Below are 17,708 nucleotides of genomic sequence, written 5' to 3'. Positions count from 1 at the left end.
ACGAAAAGAAACCTGATAGCAATTGTGTGGTGGACACCAGGCTGCTTCTGTTTTCCTCCACAACTTTGACAAGAGGGGACACCCACAAGCAGTGCCAAGGATCTAAAAATAGAGACTTTATTAAATCATTCAGTTGAGATATCTTTGTTGAAGTAATTGTCTTATTTAATAACCATGCAAAAGGCCAATGGAAGAGACACGATGAGATGAGGAAGAGGGAAGAGTCCAGGATGGCTTGGCCAACTGAGTCAGTTGTGATAGTGTTGAGCCTGCGATGCCTTTGCACATCCAGATAATGTCCACAGACAGTTGGGAACAGGACCTGGGGCTCAGGGCCAGGCCTAGACTAGAAGGTCCAGGCTTAGGGCCTCCCCTCCCACGTAGCCTCTGGGAATTACTGGTTGATATGCAGAGGGGAAGACCTGTGCACAGGCGAGATAACCTGGGAGGATCCAGGAGAGAAGAATAGGCCCCAGGGAAGCACCCTGTGGACATCCATCCTTAACAGAGGAAGAATACAATCCAGTGGAGGAGGTTGAAAATCAATAAGAGATGGGAGAAAGCGGTATCTCAGAAACCCAAAAGAGGAGAGACATTCAAAGGAATGGTCATAAGGCCTGAATTGTGTCCACTGGAAATGACACTTGGGTCAGGGTTCTCAGCAGTACACTGAAGCAATAAGGTAGAAATCAGATAGCAAGAGATTGAAGAGTAAATAAAAGGTGAAAAAGTGGTCATATCAGTAGATGGATTCTTTCTGGAAACTGAGCTCTAAAGGACAGTGACATTGCCAGAGGGATAGTTTTTGTTTTGAAGATTATTTTGAACATGACTGTTTGCTGAGGGAAAACACACACACACACAGAGGCTGGAGTTATAAGAAAGATGATAACTGATGAAGCCAGTTCCCAAAAGAGGAGAGAAAGATTAGAATCTAAGGACAGTTGTGTGGATTAGACCTGGTCAAAAGGTTCACCTCTTTTTCTGCAGCAGTGAGAGAAGTGTCTTTGTAGAGCGTTGAGAAGTACAGTTGAGTGATGAGAGGAAGACCCTATTTTCTCTTTAGAAGCTTAGCTAGTACAGGCAAGGAGAGAAAATTTAACCAGGGAATGCAAATGCAGGTAAATCTATAGAGAATTGGAGCAGAAAAGCTGACGGAACTGACACCTGACGGCCTCTATTTTCTCTGTGAAAAGTGAAACAATATGATCAGATAAGAGAACAAAGTGAAGGTTTGGAATAGCCACTGAGGAGAATGTGGAGGGGTGTGTAATAGAATTGCAGAGTAGTATTTAGACCTGGGAATATATCCTCTAAGTGTGCACCAATCCACATGATTGTAAGGTTTCTTAAGCAGGATTCAGTCGAGTGTAGAATGGGCAGGTATTTCTGTGGTGTGTGAAAAAAGACACTAGGCTACAAAGGCATGGTCGAAACCCATGACCACTTCAAAGAACCCCTCCCCCCATCCCCACCCCACAGATTTTTCATGGGTCAAAATACTGAGTATCTAGAGAATGGAGACTTTTTTCCTCTTCTGGGGCCTAGGATTAGTCCCTTATATTCAGAAGACATTCAGATATTGTTGACTGATTGGATTAATTAATAAATAAAATCTGACTCTGCTAAACATTTCTGAACACAAGCATTAGGTTTAAATTTTTATCTACTGGAGGTGAATATATTGATTAATTCAAAGCATTAGAACACTGTTCCAAGAGCTATATTCCCATAATTTACTTATGCTTAAAATGATTAGACTGATGCCAAACTCTAATAAAACCCATTCTGTAACACAAAAGTTTATTAGAATAAAAATATATGTACCGTATCCGACATTAAAATTATTTCACATCGCATGTAGGTTTTACCTCCATTAGTTTTTTTTTTTAATGCTTTTAAAGTCTGTGCTTTAAATAATTTGCACATCTGTAAACAAATCTTAGATTACCAAAGATGCAATGTATCCATTAGATACTGAACATCAAAATTTAGGAATTGGAACTGATAGTTATATCCTATTGCACTAAATATTCCTCTAAAATTCTGGACAGAGAAGAAAAAAGAGATTAAAATAAATCACTTGAAATGAGGTAAGTTGTATGAAAAGGTTTTTAATAGCAAATATCATCAATGTTGAGATGAGAATATTAAAAATATTCATGGAAAATTCACTTAAATGTTTGCATAGTCTAGGTTATTTTTTAAAACAAAAAATTAAAAATTACCAACATTCCTTATTAGAAAAAGAGACAATTACTGGTTCTATAACATCTTGTACATACTGAGTCTTTTATTTAGAAAAAAGAAGTGATACAAACATTCACAAGTTTAGCAAAAAGGAAAAAAAAAGTGACTATTAGGACTAACATTTCAAGCTGCCTTTTGGAAAGAAAATTAAAAACAGAGGTAGATGGTTAAATGTATTAGTAGCCAAGTTACTCAAATGACTAATTTTTTGTTTTGGTAGACATTCACCAAATTTTTATGCTTGAAGCCAAACAGTAAAAAATTTAGGAGAAGAGAGTAAGATCTAGCACAGGTTATTTTCCTTTTACCAAAGAAAAGTAACAAAAATAAACCAGGCTTAAGACCCCTGTTATGGATATGATTGTATAAAGCACTACAGTTCATGCACTTTTTAAAGCAGGAGAATGAACCTTATCCCTAAGCTTCCTAGGTTTATTTGAGGCCAAGCCCCAAGCCCCAGCAGGCCTGGTCAGTCAAAGTAGGACTGTAGGGTGCCTCGGCGCCGGACATCGCAGGTCCAGCAGTGGAAGCCTCCTCCCAGGGAATTGGCATTACGAATGTTAACCTTAATGGTACTGATACCTGCATGGAAAGAGAGAGACGTGGCCAGTTAGATGGACTCACACGAAGATTCTTCTATAGAAATGAGCCTAAAAATGGGTAGGAATCCTGTGGTTCTAACCCTTAAGTCCACCCCAGGATAGTCTTTCAATTTTATTCATCAATTATATTTCATCTAATCTATTCCACTGCTAATATAAAACCTTCACCAGAAAGTCAGCAGAGGCTCTGAAGTCTATTTTGTTCTATTGACTATTCACATGTCAACAGGTTTCATGAGCGGATATATCTGACAAACGTTCAGAAACAATCCAAATAGTAAAATTTCAAGGCCTTTTAGACTTATGCTTTAACTACTTTGTCAGACTGTTTCTAATTTACCACGTGAATTTAGTAAGAAAAGTATAATTTAGCCAACCTGAAAAGTTGACTTTACCTACCCACATATAAGCAGAGTTTATCTAACACAATTAGCTTGACCAGCCCACCTTAAGGAAACAATGGAACAGAGCTCCTCTGGGTTGTATGGTCATACAGGTATCAAAGCTACTCAGGCAATTAGTTTAATCCAGCACCATTTGTATTAATATGGTTATGATGTACATGGCCCAGTCAACCAATGGTATTTCGGAAGAATCTGTTGTGTTTGGCATAATGGGGTTTTAAAAAGAAAATCTATTCTCCTCTCTCTCGAGGAATCCATTATTTTGAGAGGAAAGCTAAGCTACAGAGTTGCTAAAGGGTCCACTGGTATAGTTAGAAAGGCAGCATGAGTCATCTGGAAAGCCTTTCATGAGAAAGTAAGACTGAGCAGGGCTTTGAAGAGTAAAAATAGGGTTTGGACATGGGTTCAGGAGTGGGCTTGGGATAAGAAGTGGGCTTTTAACCATGAGCATGGGTTTCCTGATAGAAAGACATATCTATCTTAGTCAGATGGCTAGAGCCATATTAACCCTGAATTGGAGAGAATTTAATTTGTTTTAACAAGTTCCCTATGTTCAAAAAGACTTTATTAGAAACAAAATTATAAATCAAATATTTGGTACTTAATAATATTTTAAGTTGAGAAACAATAAAATCTTAATGGACAAGGAAACTGAACCCAAGCAATTGGCTTATTTAACAAAAGCCACAAAAAAAAAAGTGGGATAGCATTAGGGGTGAAATCATTAGATTGGGCTCAATCTAAAACTAATGGGCTAATCTTTTTAAACTGATACTTCATTAAAGAGGGATGTTTCAAAGGGGCAAACAATATCTTCTGAGTAGTACACCTGAAATATAAGACATAAATCAAAACATGACTTGATTTCAACAAGTGTACCGCCTGGCTTTATTTGACACTTAGGATATGTCAAGTAGAATGATAGTGATAAACACACACTTTTGCACCCTAATAATAGCCGTATGAAAATTCTTTCAACGCTTTTCTCAGTATAGAATAACTGGTCTAAATTTTGAATACCACGATAAGCAAATTCCCACCCAAGTAATAAACAGTTCTGCTTTTTAGTTGGAAGCTGAAATGATTTACTGACATCCTCTATTGTATTTCATTACTTTGTTCACAGTGCTTATCACACATATGTCACTTCTATATCTGTATCCTTATACGTCCTTTAAAATATGTAATGACAATTAAATTACTTTTAAAGGACCCCAACAATTTCTTATTTGGCGAAGGGCCAAATCATCTATATGCTCATCTGCAAAGGGGTAGTTCTCCACACTTGGGCACCAGGAAGTTAGATAAGTCACAGAAGATTGATAAACTTATTGCTAAGGGGGTGTCTAAGGAGCCTGGGATGCATCTCCAAACTTTTGAGGTTGTGATTGTTGAAAACAAATATATTGTCCATCTATGAAATAATAACTTGGTGCTTCTAAAAGGAACAGAAATTTAATTAGATAAATCATACATCAGACCTAGCATGTCATTTCTTCTCATTTAATGTTTTTGAATATGAACATGTTTCATTTATTGTACATACCCAGCTTTTCAAACATCTTTTGAATCGGGACTTCGTTGGCATCCACCATAACACGCTTTTCATCTAGCATTAAGACATTCATGGAAAGCCATTTGGATGACATCCAGAGTGGGTGATCTAAAAATAGCAATAACCGTTAAATCATGTCTGCTGTTATTCTTGGTTAAAGCAAGGATTCAGAAGTGAAGAATATTCAAGTGACAGCTCAATTCTTTCAATAGTTCAGTTTCCCTGTGAAAATTTATTTTAATCTTAAGACTATCTGTAAATGTTATGAATCAATCCATACTCATTACACATTTGAATTTCATCTTGTTGTCTTTAAAAAGGCATTTCTTGCTTTCTGTGATATTGTTTTATACTGATTTTTCCTGTACTTTCATGTTCATTTTCTATGGAAGGAGAGGTTGTGAACACAAGTCCAGCCTTGTTCTAGTACCCGTAGTGCCAAGCACCAGTTTACTGCTTACCAGGGAAATATTCTAAATTGCTAATATGCAGGCTGCTGTCTATAAGTGAAAGATTCTTGGCCACTGAAGTAATTATTTTAGGCTATGAGTATACAAAAGTAAACATACCATCTGGGATGACTGGTATTGGAGGAGTAACTATGGTCCATCCTGCTTTCTTGAAAAGATCAATCTGCAAGACCAAAAAAAAAAAAAAACCCCCCAAACCCAAAGAGGCTTAAATCTATAGATACTATTCTTATCATTCTTGGTCTCTGATAGCCCTTATGATTAATAATTCTTTTTGAGAAGCTGTCTTCTCAACTGCCAAAATTAAAAAATTAAAATTTCAAAACATTTGGATGATTTTGTCTGAATCGTAGTTAAAATGTACACAAAATCCTCAGATTGCCAGATTAAAGTTAAAAAGTAACAGAAATGTTAAAGCTTTTAAAACTATTCTTGTGCTTTTCACAGGTTTCAGAGATTTTAAAAGACCACAAAGATATTTTCCTTGAGAAATTCTCATTAAAGAAAATGAAAATATTTCCTATTACTTAGTTATAAGAAAACAAAATACGACTATGTCAAACACATAGTCCATCCACTTCATAGTCTGTCACTTTGCGTCTGTGACCATGGTATAAAGACAGATGTTAGGAATATACTCCCAAAGAACCATAACTGTCCCTAGTGACCTATTATAACCCAACCATCCCTGGTTCACATACCCACTTAGTATATCAATAAATTATATTAAATAAATATTTAATAATATATATAATTGATTTATATAAATTATATATAAATTAAAATTAAGTGAATAAGGAATCTTGGTCATTGGGTCTAAATATATAGACTAGAAATGAACAGTGATGTGGTAAAATAGTGAATTTTGCAACGGCGCACTGCAGCCCAGCAAATAACACAAAATCACTCACTGCCCAACTGGAAGTAGGGGGCAGCGGGCAGAAGTAGGAGGCTGCAGGGGGGATAGACCTGCTGCAGTGCAGTGGTTCTGCCCCTCCCCTGCCGGGTGGGCCTGACTGAAGGGGGCCCCACTGGAGAGGGAAGAAGACACCCACTACCTAATGGTGTTACCCCAGACATGCAGAGAGCATCTTGTTTGCAATTCATCTGCTGAGGAACCTCGGCTGCAAGTTATGAGATAATACCACTCTGTTCAATAAAAACACACACATACGCACAAACTTGAGGCTCTGACAGCAGCAAGCAGCCAAAGTCAGTCTGATGACACTACACTAATTATCACGGCTATAGTGTATATTTCTGAGTGTTGGACATCTTGTAGTAAATATAACATAAGCAATCCAATGTTTGATCATAATATTGTGAGCATTGCTGAATCTGTCATTTAGAACCATTAGGAATCACGGGAGTGCTTAAAATAATAGTGGCAATTCCTTCAGTTGCCGAACTCTATTGATTTTCCAGAGTCCTAAGAACTCCCCTACCTGGTGACATGGTCGGTCAGGATTGGAAAGCACAAGACCGGGCCCAATGATATTGAAGGTGGCATCAATGTGCATCGGATTGGGGTCTTTAAAGGAGATGATATGTACTCTGTAGTCTGGAGCGAGATGCTTACGCATCCATTCAATGCCCATGTAGTTTGTCACCTGAAAATAAAAAAGGAGACATAAACCTATAAACATTTGGTTGTATGTTCAGATAACTAAAAATAGGATGAAAATATTTTAATTTCAGAAATTTAAAATATAATAATAAAGTGAGAAATTTCCCAGGTAGCCTTTATCAACCTGGCTTCTCTGTGCAAAGATGTCTCTTCCAGCTCGAATGAAGTCAGCAGCATCAAAGCATGGCTCGAACTCAGTCGTCACAAACTTTCCCTGAGCAGCCAATTTGTGTCTGTCTTCTACAGAATGGATGGGGTAATCCTAATTGGAACAAGAATGAACACACACAATGCCTTGGTTCATGAGGAGATGACTGATAGGGCCTTCATTACTAAGAAAATTAGTTCAACATCATCATTTCCTGAAATACTACTGCCCTGTTCTAGACTGAAACATGCATGGGAAGATGTAGGCCCATGCTAAGCAAACCAAAATAAACCAAACCACCAACAAAAAAAAACTAGGCATGACAAGTTCCTCACACTTGGAAGCAAGTGGTACAGAGGCAGTAATGAAACTGAAAACATTCCATGACCCATACAATGATTTATGTGTCTATCTACAGTATTGAAAATCTGCAAGATGAAGTCATTCTGTTCATTTGAAAAAGGAAGTTGGCCCTGAGCCTAACTCATACCACAAAATGCGATGCCCTGCATTCCCTACCAAATTTGATTGGGTGTGTGGTTGGGTAATAGATTCATTACTTACTTCTGTCTTTAAACCCCTAAAGGGTTTAAAGAAATTTTCATTTTTTGATTCTTCTATAAGTGATCAAACAGTAAGTGATCTAATAAGAGACATATACTTCCTTTCACTGTGAATATGGCCTACAGACCAAATTCTTTTTCTAGAAGAGGCTGGAGTTCAGCCTAGTGACTGTTCTGTCGCCACCAATGAATAGCTGTGCGCCTTTAGACAAGTTTTCCTCCCTGTAATGGAATGAAACTACTCCCTCACGGGGTTGTTGTGAAAAATAAACAGGACTGAGGATGTAAATAAAGTACTTAGTTCAAGATCTGGCACATGGTAAACACCAGTAAGTGTTAGCTATTATTATTACTGTTATTATCACTTATCATTTACTCTTATTTTCATCATAAAACAATCAGTTTTCGAAAAGTAGGTGATCTCAGCTTCTGAAATACATAATAAATACAAGGTATCAGAGACTCTCTCAGTCTCTGTGGATTATTTAGAAAAGTTACTAATAAGCTCTCCCATAATTGGGGACTTACCTGGTCATAAAGCTCATCAGCCATTGTGGGCTTAGGAGCTGTTGTCCACTTGGCCCCGCGGCGGAAGTAGTCTTTGATAATTGCTCTGTATGCGCGGTACTCAAAGAAGCGAGCACGCCAGGCCATGGGAGCCTCGATAATCTCATTTCCCACAACTATCAGGATGTCTCGAGGCATTGCACCATATAAACCTGTCAGGCCAGAAGATTCCAGAGCAACTTCAGTGATGCTAACTTCCAAGACAGAAGAGTCTATATAATGTGATTTCATTCTTTGGTAAAAAAATAAAAATTACAGAAAACCTATATGTGTATATGTATATCATTATACGCAATTGAAAAAATATTAAATGATACATGCTAGACTGTTAACATGAATTCTGTGTGGGGATGGTGAAGCCAGGCCAAACAGAAAAAAAAAAAAAAGAAAAGAAAGGAAGAAGAAAAGAGAAAAAGAAGCATCTCTTGTTCAAAGAGATCTTGAACCACCAAGTTTTCACCTTTTGTAACTCCTAACAGAGTTTTTCAGGGAATATCAGTACCACAAGATGAAAATTGGGCCAAGGATCACTTACAACTGTAAATTAGAACACACCGAACTCCGCAATTAAGGAGCCCACCTGCCACAACTAAGACCCAGCACAACCAAATAAATAAATAAATAAATATTAAAAAAAAAAAAAAAAAAAGAACACACTGAACTCAGGCACAAAAACAATCCTGCAGCAGTGTCAGTTAAAAATAAGATGGGAATGTTTCTGTTCCCCTTTTAATTTCTGTTCTTGAGGAAAATTAAATGGAATCCACTGGTCTTATGTAAGGAAATGCCCATGAAGTTTAGAAAAACTGCTTCTTTCAAGGAAATTCTAGATTTACAATGGAGTTTAGAATGTGTACATCTAAGTCTTACCAAAAAGAACCAAACTGTTCCTAAATAATCTTTAAAGTTTTGAAGGATTATTAAAACAAAGGGATCTCTGAGAAATAATCAGAGCTTTCTCCTTACATATTGAGAGAAATAAAAAAATTAAGACTCTAGCAGTTAAAGTATCCAACATCACTTACCCGTAGACTCAAAATCAGGAGTTTTATACTTCAAAGACCAGTCAATGGTGTCAGGCCTCCTCACTGTCACTCCTTCCATTTTTAAAATATTGCACATTTCTTCAATTTCGGCAACAGCCTTTTTCAAATGATCTTTGGGAAAATGATGGCCCCCATACTTTTGGTAAAAAGTCCAGTACTTTTCATATGTGTTGGCCTAGAACCAGAAGAAAGTAAGTGAAATACTTACAGGAAAAAATTACAGCTCAAGATAGATTCATAGGTTGTGAACAATTACTTGTATAACTTAATGGAATTGAGACTGAGACCACAGCTGGTGCAGTGTTCATCCCCAGAACCAAGCACACTGACTGTGGGAAGACACTCAGTATTTGTTGAATGAAGATCTCTAAATTCTCTGGATGTTTTGAGACCTTTTGTTCCTTCTGCCTGAGATCTTACCATGTGCCTTACCACACACAGCTTGTCTGCCCTCACATGGACTTGGAATGCTCTTGGGCCAGTTTTTACATGCTTCATAGACAAAATAGGACATGGACGCTCCCATTAGACAGTCTCAATGAAATCAAATAAGAGAACAAACGAAATAGCTTAAGAGAATAAAAGCACACCTATACGAAGATAAAACCATGGGCTACCCAGGCATCCCAGAATTCTGTCTAAAAAACAGCACTTCAAGATACTTTGTAGGAAAATAGGACACTGCTCCCTTAAAGGTTAGGGACATACTCTCAACTATGCTTTGTTTCTCTTAAAAAGCCATTACTGATTATTTTCTCATTCAGCAGAATCACCACTTGGCAAACCTGTGCAGCGGTGCAAGTCTACCTTTAGTGCTTCCTACACTTCCCTGCCAAAGTGTCTCTCCCCACCAACCTCTCTTCTCCCCAATCCGTCTAAGCTCTCATAGTGCTTCAGGTCCTTTCACCATAAAAAGAAGTGATTTGATAAGCAAATCCCCAAATTTTTAAGTAGCTGAAAAAAAAAATCTTAACATTTAGAAAGTGTCCAAGGGTTATACGCATTTTAAAAGACAACTGAATGGAAAGCAGTTGAATGCTTTAAAAAGGCTCAATCAATTTGCTAAAAATTACTGTTGAATTAGGGTAGGTACAACAACTATAAAAGACTGGTTTTCAAAAGTGGAAACGTCTGGAAGGATTCTTCATTCAGATTGTTTTCCATGTGCAAAGTTCTCAGCCAAATTAAAAACTACGTTGGGAAATGTAGGAGACGCATATGGATATAATTTATCAAGACACATAAAGCAGAATTCCAATCAGAAGATCCAAATGCTAAGAAAAAGCCTTGGACCTTCATCAAAAGATTGGCAAAGCAACGTACATTTATATGTTTTAAGTTTTTTTTTTTTAACATCTTTATTGGAGTATAATTGCTTTACAGTGGTGTGTTAGTTTCTGCTTTATAACAAAGTGAATCAGTTATACATATACATATGTTCCCATATCTCTCCCCTCTTGCATCTCCCTCCCTCCCACCCTCCCTATCCCACCCCTCTAGGTGGTCACAAAGCACCGAGCTGAGCTCCCTGTGCTATGCAGCTGCTTCCCACTAGCTAGCTATTTTACGTTTGGTAGTGTATACGTGTCCATGCCACTCTCTCACTTTGTCCCAGCTTACCCTTCCCCCTCCCTGTATCCTCAGGTCCATTCTCTAGTAGGTGTGTGTTAAAGCAGGTGTTTTTAAAATGTTTCCTTATATCATTGATTAACCAATCACTAGTCCTAATCATGTCCGATAAGGTTTCCATTATTATAAATGAGATAACTCCAGACAGTGATAAGTGCCATAAAGAAGGGGAAACTGGGTAATGAGATAGACTATCTAGATGTCTAGCTCTTTAATGTCAAAGACCATGTCTTTTCCAGATTATATGTCTCTACTTCCACTTTCACCTCAATATTTATTTATTTGATAAATATCAAACATATGGAAGCAGACCTGCCTCTTGTTAGTTCAATACCTAGGTTCACATCAATTAGGCTGCAGCTGAGCCTGCTGGGGAGGGAATAAGAATCTGAAAAACAGGTCTTCAGCAAACAGGGAGATGCCAGTGAAGCTCTAAAACAGGGGCTGGCAAACTAAAGTCCACGGGCCAAATCTGGACTGCTGCCTGTTTTTGCAAATAAAGTTTTATGGAACATAGAAATACTCATTTACATATTGCCTGTGGTGGTTTTGCACTACAGTGGCAGAGCTGAGAGTGGAGTAGTTGTGACAGAGACCTATGGTCTGCAAAGCCTGAAACATTTATTATCGGGCCCAGTAAAGAAAAACCTTGCCAAACCCTGTCTAAATGATCAGTTAGTTGCTTTATTTTTGAAGATCTATAGGTAAACAATAAGCTCAGTTTCTGGCCCATGAAAAATGTTATCAGAATTAAAAATTTGATTGCTTGTTAAGATCAATCCACTCTTTTAAAAAACAAAACAAAACAAAACAAGAGCACTCTATTGTTTTGTACTCCTAGGAGGTCCTGCAGTAGCAACCAGAGGAGAGGATAATAACAACTCTTTATATTCCCCTCAGACATCCTGGTACTACTCATCCATTCACCACTTCCTCCTTCTCATGCCAGGCACATCTCTTAGAGCCCACGAGGGGACAAGAAGTCTTTGAAAATTTAACACTGGGTTAAATAGTTTCTGCTGCACAGCCATGTTTTCTTGCTGGACACATTCCAAAGTATCCCATGTGACTATTTGTGCAGAGTGAAGCTTGCTTGATAAATATAAAGTAAACTTTCCTGGGAGAAAAAAGTTATTTGAACAAGTGTGAATTCTCTTGTATAGTTCATACTCTGGCTAAGGTTGGACAAAGTCTGAATGATCAGGCCAGGCTACATTTTCCAAGAGATAGTTGGAAATTATTTACACTTCCTTTATAACCCTGCTAAATAAGTTAGCAATCATTTACCAAGTGTCTGCAAGATAAGAAAACACTATATTAAATGCTTAGCATGTGATGTTTTTAATAATCTGTTGCAGACACGTAGCTGCATTCCTAGAAACTTGATAGTCTTTCAGAGCCTAAAATCCTTTAGGGGTGTTTGCCAAATGAATTTTAAATACTGTCTTTGGAAGGCTAGGAAATCTCAATAGAAACATTATTTATCCAGCTGCAAACTTATATTACATTAACCTTGATCGACTTTGTATTTTTATCGGAGTATAGTTGCTTTACAATGTTGTGTTAGTTTCTGCTGTACAGTAAAGTGAATCAGCTATACGTATACATATATCCCCTCTTTTTTGGATTTCCTTCCCATTTAGATCACCACGGAGCACTGAGTAGAATTCCCTGTGCTATACAGTAGATTCTCATTAGTTATCTATTTTATATATAGTAGTGTGTATATGTCAATCCCAATCTCCCAATTCATCCCACTCGACTTTGTATTTTTAAAAGGTCGTTTTTTCAAGGGCTTTAGAAAAAAAAGACAAAAGCAAAACAAAAAGCAGATATTTGATGGAAAGTATTCACTATGTTTGCAGAATAAAAAGCCACATAGCTTTCAAAAATTGTGCTTCCTGACAACTATGTTCCTCATTCCCATAAAATTTTTCTAGCACTTACATCTTCCAACATATCGTATGCTCTAACTGCCTATAAATGGTTTACTACGTTATTTTATATTTCATTGGTCCCAAACTGATTAATATATCTGTGTCATTCTTCTCCAACTAGAAGGTAAAACCTTCTAGTTGGCCATGCATGTCTTAGATTTAATTTCCTCTCCCTCGATACCTAGTTTCTTATGTGTCATAAAGCAGAAATAACCAGACAAATGAATGAAATCAATACTGCTTAAGCTACTATTATCTACAATCATTATACCCTCAACACACTTGGCAAACTGCATCCGTACAACTATAATGAGTTGTAGTTTTGTCCTTTAAAAATAAGTAACATGTAACCTTTTACCTTCCTATTTAATCTCATTAGGTAGATAGCAACCCTCTTAATATCTTCATTTTAGTGAGGCCCAGAAATTTGTGGAATCAAGGTCAAATAGCTGATTAACTGAGATTAGCTAATAAGCTTTTATCAAATACCTAATTCAATCTTGATCTCCTGACTTCAGCCTGGCACCTTCCAAAAGTCCATGAAATTTCAAAATCTAAAATCATAGATCAAGTGACAAAGAACTCAAAATAATGTCTTAGAATTCTGATTCCGTAAGATCACATGATATAAAAGTCAGTTATTCTAAAGACAAATAGAAGGATAAACTATTGCCTGAATTTGAAATTTAATTCCACCCAATTAAAGTGGTTAGGGGATGGGACTTCCTTTCAAGAAAAGACTTAAAAGATCGTGCCTTTTTAAAACATGTGGATGATACATAAATTAATCTGTTCATCAAATTTCAAATATCAAAACCAAAGGTAGTTTCAGAACAACCAGAAGAAGTTATGACTTTTTCTATTACCTTCTCTTCAAGGTCTAACTCAAGAATTATTTTCTTCGTTTAGGAAGAAGACTTCCTAACTATCCAGCATTTGGTCATTGCTTTTCCCTTAGCTCTCCTGGTATTTGAATTCAACTGCCTTGCGCTAGTTGCCATAAGATACTTAGTATTAGTCTTCATTTCTACGTAATAAACATCATACCTCTCCAGATGGAAAGCAAGTTCTTTTGTGCTAATAACTCTGGAGCCCTGATACAAGGTAGGCAACATTTCTGATGATGATGACAGTGATGTAACAGAACTTATTTCCTCAACCCACATTACAAATAAAAATGTTAATATTCAGGAAGAATTTAAGTACACTGAAGATATATTTGTAACCCATTATTAATGGAAGCTTAAGCTGCATCTGAAGTGTGGATGGAACCCTTATGCAGTATATAACCGGAATACCAGCCCACAGAGACTCTGGTCATAAAAATATTACAGATAAAGAGCACTAAGAGTTTAAAAAAAGGAAGATATTACTTGTTACCAGGGAAGTCCTGGAAGGCTTTGTGGGAGGTGCCACTGGAACTAGGTGGTAGGAGGAGGGGGAGGTTTAAACTGCAGACAAAAGGGGTGCAGGAGGGTAGGTGGGAGACTTCTAGGTGGGAGCAAAGGACTGAGGCTTGTTTGGTAGTAGTCTAATTTGGCTGTTTATATGGTTATCTTATAAAGTCTGCTGAAACCTGGGTGAAATTATTAGAGGAGAGAGGCTAGCAAAATAGAGGATTGATAGGAGCAGATGAGTAACAATATTGAATTTGGGTTTTAAAAAATTACTCTGTTAGAAGCTAGAGGTGGTTTAGAGAGTACAGCAAATAGGGGAGACCAGTTAGGAGTTAACTGCAATAGTCCAGGCAGTAGATGAGATCCTGACCTAAGGCAGTAACAGAGGGATGGAGGTAAGGTTCATTTTGATAAAAGACTTGTTCGATCTTGGAGAATGGATGTGGAGGATGTGACTGAAGGAGAAATAAATAAAAGTTTTAGCCTGAATAAATAGGAATGCCAAAAACCGAAAGGAAGGAATGAAGAACGTCCCAGTTTTGCAGAGTGGCTCGCAGCTGAACTCAAATGTGCCATGTCTGAGGTCCAGTGGCAATATCCAACAAGGAATTTAACGTGTTCATATATGGACAGAATTCAGGAGAGAGATCTGGACCAGAGTGGAGGGGTGGGAGGAAACTATGAGAACAGCTACAGTGAAATTCTGTTCAGCCCAACATTACAGACCGTAAAGGAAGATGTGAGGAATAATGAAAGAACTAATATCCCCCCCACCCCCCGAAACAGTCTCCCCAAACCTGAAGGAGGGAGTAATCATTGGTGTAGATAGTGTCAAATACTGCAGAGATGCCAAGTAAGATATCATCAGCCACTGGATCTGGGTGGTCTTGGGTAAGCTAAAGTGAACGCAGTTACAGAGGAGAGTGGGAGCAGAAGCCAGACTGCAGACCATGAGGAATGAACCCGCTCAGACATGTGAAACCCCGGCTTTACCTTCACCTCCACAGTGAATGGTGGAACACAGGCATTTTCTGCTCTGCCCACTATCACTTCCTCTAAGGGGTCCCATTCGTTGTAAGAGGAGACAGGGCAGTCCTTGGGCAGAGGATCAGTGGCCTTGTCGTCAGCTGCACAGGAATTCCGGGAGGAAGCCGTAGCTGCCTGGGTGCTCTGGAAAGTTCGCTGCACCCATCCTGTTACAGTTCTTCCAAGCTTCCAAGAACAAAGAAAAGATTATTGTGTGGTCCTGCACAGTACTTGGGGGAGGGGGAAGTAGAAGTGGGATGAAAACCCAGGATAACACAGCCAGGCATTTAAAATCTTTTAGGAGAATGTAAACCGAGCTGTTAGTGGATAGGTGGGTAGTGGGGTTACAGATTTTACTTCTGTGTTTATTTATACATTATCTTTTTATCTATTATGTTAATTGGTATAACTCTTTAAAACTTCTGAGAAGATTTAGTCCCCAAAGACCATACACCCCCATTTATATCTCGGAATGGTTTTCTGCAATCAAGCCTTAAGCAAGTTTTCTGCAGATGATGGGTCACCCTTCTTCCCAGAAAACTACAGAAAGTGGCTCCGGATCTCCCTGCCAAGTCCAGCTGGGGGAGGGAGCCTCCTGTCCCTTTCAGTACCAAAGGTTACTAGTGTTAGGATCCTCTCCCCCCACCCCACGCAAATGAAAATACAGAAGCATTTTAAATGACTTTATCTTTCAGAATAATCAGCTTCAAACCACCAATTTGTCCTCACTGACACACACTTCACATTATTTGGCACTGCAATTATGAGAGAGTGACCAAGTGCCATGGGCTTATTTTACAGATGGTCCACAGTACCCTAGCCAAGATAAGGATTAACTAACCCAGGTACAAACTTAAACAACTAGGAAGGAGATCTAAGAACTTCAAAGAAAGGCTTTTGAAAACGTAGAGCCCATAAACTCTAGAGCAGGGAGAGTCCCGCATACACTGGGCAAACCTCAACCCCACAAATCTCTATCCGGTTCTGTGAAAAGCCTTGGGAAGGAGGCAGGAGGGGAGCCAGGGTGGAGACTAAAAAGCAGGAGGGAGTGACAGCTGTTCTGAAGCCAATTGCTGGGGGAAACCAAACTGCCTGGCTATTCCTGTCCCAGGAGCTAGAGAGGGTTTGCTGCAGGCGCGTGCTTCCATACCAGGGAAGCGGAGGGCAGGACCGGGCAGAAATCTGGGTACAGACCGAATTCGCTCCAACTCCTCTCGCGACTCAGGACTCCACGTTACACTTGGAATGAGCCTGCTCGCTCCTCCTCCGTCCCCGAGTCCCACTTCGCCCCTTCTCCAGTCCATCCACGGTACACGCATGCCCAACTCTCTGCCCACCCATAGCGATGAGCCGCCAAAAGGCCGCCCTTTTTCACTAATCGGTGTTGCTTGTCGCCCTCGCCCCCTCCGGCTGGGGAGGGCGGCGCCCCCCGCGCCGACGGCCAACGCAGCCCGAGGCGCGCAGACCGCAGCTGTGCCCACTGGGTGTGGCCCCAACGCACGCCCCCTTCCCCTGGGACACCGCCAAGCTTCCGGCAGCCGGCAAAGGCTCCTGAAGACGAGCTTCCAAGGGGGCCCAGAAAGGACAGGGTCGTGCAAGGCCGGCGGGGGAAAGCCAGGGAAGGAGAGGGGGAAGAGAGCACGCGGCCGCCCGATGAGGCGGCGGCGCACGCACCCGAGACCCGATGTAGTGCACCGCTTCGGCGCCGCGGCTCCCGCCGCGCAGACACCGCACCCGCAGCATCGCCTCGCGCCCGCTTGGTCCACAAGTCGACTGTTCTCAGCGCTCGGCCACCTCCTTCCGAGTGCCCCGAGAGCGCGCCCGCAGCAGGGTGTCCCGGTGCGCGGCCTTTTGTAGCCTCGCCCCGCCCCGGCCGCCCCCCCGCGCGCCCCATTGGCTGCCGGGAGCAGGTGGCGGGGCCGCGGAGCGCACGGCGGCGCGCGGGGCCGCCCGGGAGTTAGGAAGGGCAGGGAGCGCGGGGGACGCGGGGTCAAGTCCCACGGGCTGGCCCTCTGTTAGCTTGTCAGTCCGCCCACGGGTTTCTGCCGAGCTCTGCCAGCCCCGCCCGGGTCCGCCGAACCAGGCCCCCTGTCTCAGGGACGGGGAGGAGGACGCGATTTCTGACAAGTCAACGTAATGATATATACAAGTATGGTTTTAAATTTACATTTATAGATTTAAATATGCAAAGCGTGAGTACAGTCTCACGTTTAAATTCATCTCCGTGTACTGACCCAGTCCCCTCATTTTGCAGTGACCAAAACCACCTGAAGTTTAGGTGGCTTCTTAGGGCAACACCGGGATGGAGCCTGGAGGGGACCAAGTCTGGAACTCAGGTTATCCGCTCCCCGGGGTGCTGCGTGCTCCACCCACTAGCCTGTTACGTGTTCTTTGGAATACTTGTTGTTTCAAATAGTCTTCGGCCGTGGTCCCTGGCTTGAGAAACTCAGTCATGAAAATAGAGATAAATGTGGGCCAGAAATAAGG

General features: G+C 40.2%; 1 protein-coding gene across 1 annotated transcript; it reads right to left on the bottom strand.

Moving 5' to 3' along the window:
- Positions 1-2,094: 2,094 nt before the first annotated feature.
- GATM (glycine amidinotransferase) lies at positions 2,095-17,054 on the bottom strand. The gene is made up of 9 exons (XM_059913376.1): positions 16,896-17,054; positions 15,189-15,407; positions 9,212-9,407; positions 8,148-8,338; positions 7,033-7,170; positions 6,727-6,891; positions 5,381-5,444; positions 4,803-4,919; positions 2,095-2,832 (listed from the first exon to the last, which is right to left on the bottom strand). The coding sequence occupies exons 1-9, from the start codon at positions 16,962-16,964 to the stop codon at positions 2,720-2,722; spliced, it is 1,272 nt and encodes a 423-aa protein (XP_059769359.1). The 5' UTR covers positions 16,965-17,054; the 3' UTR covers positions 2,095-2,719.
- Between the last annotated feature and the right edge of the window lie 654 nt (positions 17,055-17,708).

The sequence above is a fragment of the Balaenoptera ricei genome, chromosome 2 (genome assembly GCF_028023285.1).
Source record: "Balaenoptera ricei isolate mBalRic1 chromosome 2, mBalRic1.hap2, whole genome shotgun sequence".
NCBI lineage: Eukaryota > Metazoa > Chordata > Mammalia > Artiodactyla > Balaenopteridae > Balaenoptera > Balaenoptera ricei.
This window is presented reverse-complemented; position numbering and strand designations above follow the sequence as displayed.